Source organism: Lagopus leucura, unplaced genomic scaffold, assembly GCF_019238085.1.
Source record: "Lagopus leucura isolate 7727_CA_CO unplaced genomic scaffold, USGS_WTPT01 32674-0_obj-0_obj, whole genome shotgun sequence".
Taxonomy (NCBI): domain Eukaryota; kingdom Metazoa; phylum Chordata; class Aves; order Galliformes; family Phasianidae; genus Lagopus; species Lagopus leucura.
Genome location: NW_024962551.1, coordinates 1 through 4,915, shown reverse-complemented (window position 1 = coordinate 4,915; position 4,915 = coordinate 1). Strand labels below are relative to the sequence as shown.

Below are 4,915 nucleotides of genomic sequence, written 5' to 3'. Positions count from 1 at the left end.
CTCACCTCGTCCCCATCCTCGCTCTCCTCCTCGCTGCTGGACTCTGAGGAATCGCCACCCTCCTCTGATGAGTCCCCGTTGTCGTCGTCGTCGTCTTCGTCTTCATCATCATCATCCTCATCCTCTTCATCGTCGTCGTCGTCCTCTGACTCCTGTTGGGCGCATTGGGGGGGGGTTGGTGATGGGTTGGTGGGGGGGCAGCTGTCCTTGGCCACCAACCATTGCCTTCCCCCAGCCACAAAGCAGCAGGAGATGGCTCCCACCCCGCTGGGCTGGCAGGCTTTCCCCATTTATGCCACCAACGTCCCCCAAAAGGCCCTCGGTGCTGCCACAGATGACAGCGGGGTCCCACTGAGCCCTGAGGGTGGGTTTTTGGGCACAGGTTTGGGAAGGGCCCACGTTTTTGCTGCCCCGAGGGATGGGAAAGCTGCAGGAAACACCAGCATCACCCTGAGATCCTCACCCAAAGGTGCCCCCAGCCCAGAACGGCGCGGTGCTCAACTCACCGACTTGGACTGCATCGTTGGCTTCATCTTGGGGTTGGGGCCCCGGATCTTCCCTATGCTCTTGCGTTTCTGCAGGGGGAGGGAAGGAGGAGAAGCGCTCTGAGCAACGCGTGAACCCAGCACTGAGGAAACCCACGGGGCTGTGAAGCAAAGCCCCCCAATGCGGCGCTGCAGAAGAGGCTCCCACCCGGCTCAGGACCCCCAGCCTCACCCCACAGCAGGACACTCACATTGGAGGTGTGTTCCTTGTAGGCAGCCCGCTCCTGGGGCGAGAGGCTCTGCAGAGACAGAGGGGAAGCTCACATCTCACAGCTGCAGCACGCGGTTCCCCATCCCAGGGGATGCTATGAAGGCACTGAACGGCCCCCCGTCCCACGGGCAGAGCGAGCATCTCGGGACGCAGCCGGGAGCTGTGCCTCCTCCCAGCACTCACCTTGAGCCAGATGTCGAGGTGCACCTTGTACTGCTTCTGCTGCTCCTCTGCCAGCTTCTTATAGTGATCCTTCTGGCCCTGCGAGATGCGCTGCCAGCGGCTGCCGATCTCCACCATCCGCTCCTTCAGAGGGAGGTGGTTCAGCTCCCCGTTGGACAGCAGCTCCTGGGAGAACTTCTGGTAACCGTTCCTGCAGGAGGGGCAGGGAGCTGAGCTCAGGTGCTGCGTCTCAGGGGGGGAGCTGCCCCCTCCGCATCCAAAGCGCAGCTTCATCAGCCCAGCACGCTCAAACGATGCTCCCCAGCCCCGTCCAGCTCCCCCAGGCTCCCCGGTACTCACATGGGGGGTTTCTTTGGCTCTCCCTGGAACTTCACCTTCTTGGCAGAGTTGGTGGAGCACGGAGGAGCCCTCATCTCGCTCAGCTCCCTCTGGGCAGCAGGAGAGAGCGGTCAGGGGACGCGGGCAGCACCGGGGCAGGGTGTGGGGAGGGGGCAGGGTGTGGGGAGGGGGCAGGGACGCACCTCGTATCGCTTCTGATCCTCCGCCGCCTTTTTGATCCACATCAGCTTCTCCTTCTTCTCCATGTTGTTCCAAGTGGCCTCCATGGCTTTCAGTGCCTTCCCCCGGTCGTTCTGCAGCGCAGACCCAGTAACATCATTGGTCTCACCCAGGACATGTGGGCTCTGTCACCAACCCCCCCCCCCCCCCCCCCCGGCTCCTCTCCCCACCTTAAAACGTGCCAGGTAGTCCCCGATGACGCTCTGCTGCCAAATCTCCTCGGCTGTTTTTGGGGACTCGGGCAGCTTCCCACGTTCCTCCTTATCAGAGCCGTGCTTCTTCTCCGACTGCGCCTTCATGGCTGCCTCCCGTGCCTTGTACTTGGCCTGGGAAGGGGCAGATGGGGGATGAGAGGGAGCACCAACCCCCGCACCGAGCACCAGCAGGGGCTGGGATGCCCTTCCCCAGCGTGCTGCAGCCCCCCACCACACACAGGTGTCCCAGGGCTCCCTGCCACCTTCCAGCCTTCGAGCCGAGGCCGGGGCTGACATGGAGGGCTGTGATGGGTATGGCTGTGACACCCCCAGGGACAGCATTGTGCAGCCCAAGAGGAGCGAAGCCCCTGGGGGGGACAGGCGGTGCGCTGTGAGCTGGGCTGCGTGAGATGGGGTTTGGGAGGTGGGTTGGGGATGTCGCCCACCTTCTTCTTCTCGGAGAGGTCGTTCCACATGCGTGCCAGCAGCCGGGTCAGCTCGCTCTCTGACAGCTCCGGCCGCTCCTCCTGCAGCTGCTTCCGTTTCTCCTCCGAGAAGATGAACATGGCTGAGATGGGCCGCTTGGGCTTCTCGGAGCTGGCCTGGGGGCACACGCAGTGTGGGTGAGTGAGCAGACGCTGGGCGCCAGCAGCCCCGTCCCACATCCCCAGCGTGGCCCCATCTCCTCCCGCCACCCCTCACCTTGCCGGTCTCCGGTGAGGACTTTTTGGATGCGGGACTCGTCGCCCCTTTCCGATTGCTGCCCAACATTTTCTCCTCTCCCAGCACCCGCTGCTGCTCCTCCTCGGGCAGACTCTGCACACAGACACAGATGGGCTCAGAGAGCTGCAGGCCTGACGCTAACGAGGCATTCACACAACTGTGGACTGCTGAGCAGGAAGCAAAGCTCTCAGCTGGCTGCAGAGGCCACAGCTTGTGGAGCGGGAGCTGTGCTGAGCCCAGAAGCCAGCCAAGCGCCCATCCCGGGGTCCCCACACCCCATCACCCCCTCACAGGGCACCGTTTCTCCTCCCCAGCTCCGTCCCCCCCCCTTCCCCACTGTCTCATCTGCTTCCTGTCAGCCCAAGCCCTGCAGGGCAGACCGGCGCGTGGCTCCGGATGGTTTTTCCGCCCTGTGCCCTCACTGCAGCCACGTCACATCCGTCAGGGACAAACGTGGTGCTGGGGGGCCCAGGGCAGCTTCCCACTCACGCACACACCCCCACATTCTGACTGAGGGAAGGAAGCGAGAGGCCGGCAGCGCTGCGCTCGCTTCCCCGTTCGCCAACCCCCGCAGCATCAGCTTCCTCCCCATGCTTGCGTTCGAGCACCGAGGCAGCTGGGCGCAGCACCCAGGGATGCCACTCACCTCCAGGAAGCGCAGCAGCTCGATCTCGTAGTCTTTCTTTTTCTGGTGGGAAAGGGAGATGCGGGGTTACCCAGGGATCCTCCCACCCCGCCGCTGCCGACCCAGCCTACAGCGAAAGCACCCTCTGCAAGCACCACGTGCTGCCCCACACAGGCAAACAGAGCACAGGGGAGGTGAGCAAGGACCCCGCTGCCCCCCGGCCCGCAGCGCTCACCTGGTCACACTTTTTGTGGTACGCGTCCTTCTCCTTCTGGGAGAGCAGCTTCCACTGCTGGCTGCACAGCACCATCCGCTCCGTGCTGGGCACATCTTTCATGTTGGCCATCAGCTCCGCGCAGTACAGTGAGTAGCTATTCCTGCAAGGGATGCAGGGGGATGGCATGAGGGACCGTGGCTCTGGAGGGGCGCCTGCAGCCTCCTCTGGGCTGCGTGAGGGAAGTGCTGAACCGGGTAAGGAAAGCGTGAACCGGTGCGGCTGGATTGTACCCACAGCACTGCCTTAAACCTTGCTGAGACCCTCTGTGAACTCTACAGCTCCTTAAAGGGAGCTCATAATGCAGACCCGATGGTGCCCAGTGCCACGGATGGGCCCTGGGAAGTTTGATGCAGCCCACGGCAGGGGGGGCTTCAAGATCCCTTCCAACCCAACCAGGCTGTGACTCCGTGACCATCGGTGCCACAAGCAGGCGACGCGGTGCCCCCAAAAGCGGGGCCCAAAGGCAGGCAGAGCTCCTGCTGCCTCCCCCCCGCAGCACAGAGCCCAGCTCTGGGCACAGCACTCACGGAGGCGGTTTGGTGGGTCGCCCGTCGAATTTATCCTTGAGCTGCCGCTCAGCCTTGGTGAGTGTGGAGCGGGTGATGCCTTCCTCGCTGAGGTTCAGCTCGGGGTGCTTCTGGATGTAGTCACGCATGATCTCCTGTGAGGATGGAGAGCAGTCAGCAGAGCACTGCGGTCCCCGCCAGGCTGGGGGCCGGAGGAGGAGGAACGAGAAGCCGACCGTTGCCCTAAGCATCTCCCCGGGGCGCTTCTTCTCCAAACAGCACTGGTGGAAGCAGGGCTCTCACTAAGGGACCTGGCTGAACCCCACCTGGCTACTGGGGCGGCTGCTGGGCCGGGCAGAGTGATTGCAGGGGCAGTGTGGAGGGGACGGGGCGAGGCTGCTCCCTACCTCGTACTCCTTCCGCTGTTCCAGGGCCTTATGAATCCATTTCAGCCTCTTTTTATCGGAGAGTTGAGACCACTGCTTGCCCAGCGACTCTTTCACCTCCTTCGTGGTGGCCTGAAAACCCAAAGCCAGAGGTGAGGGCAGAGGGGTAAAATCCAAAAAAAGGAGGGGAAAAAAAAATATAGCAGGGCGTACCCTGAGCCCTGGCAGGAGCCAGGGGGGCCACGAGCCGAGCTCACGGCTGGGGAATGGAGTGCGTGCGAGTGCGGGGCATGGCCAGAGGTGGATGTCTGTGCTGGGAATCCCTGCCTCCCTGACTCGTGTGAAAGGCCGTGGTCACCCCTACAGCCAAAAACGGGGGGGTCTGTACCCCCTGAGCCTCTCCTAGGTGTGCAGAGCCCTCCTTACCTCTGTCCAGGCTGCCGGGAGCTCCTTCCTGCAACCCGTCCTCCCTACAGCGCTTCTCTCGTTCCCCCTCCTCTCCCCCAGCAGCGGGGTGCAGCACCCCCAGCGCTCACACTCACGCTCACCCCCCCCCCGCCGTACTCACATCTGGACGCACTTTCAGGTAGATCTTCTTCTCGTGGTTGTACCACAGCTGCTGGGGGGTCTTGGGTTTTTCGGGGACGTCGGATTTCTTGGCGTTCTGGATGAGGTCCGGGTGATCTTCCCTTTACCCGGCAGGGAGG

General features: G+C 63.2%; 1 protein-coding gene across 1 annotated transcript; it reads right to left on the bottom strand.

Moving 5' to 3' along the window:
• Positions 1-3: 3 nt before the first annotated feature.
• Positions 4-4,899, bottom strand: UBTF (upstream binding transcription factor; the record flags this gene model as incomplete). Its single annotated transcript, XM_042890764.1, has 14 exons — positions 4-152; positions 507-575; positions 737-784; positions 940-1,129; positions 1,279-1,367; positions 1,461-1,571; positions 1,668-1,823; positions 2,138-2,293; positions 2,394-2,507; positions 3,061-3,102; positions 3,275-3,416; positions 3,844-3,977; positions 4,230-4,340; positions 4,777-4,899. Coding segments are annotated over 14 exons (1,634 nt in total), but the record flags the coding sequence as incomplete, so codon positions are not given.
• Between the last annotated feature and the right edge of the window lie 16 nt (positions 4,900-4,915).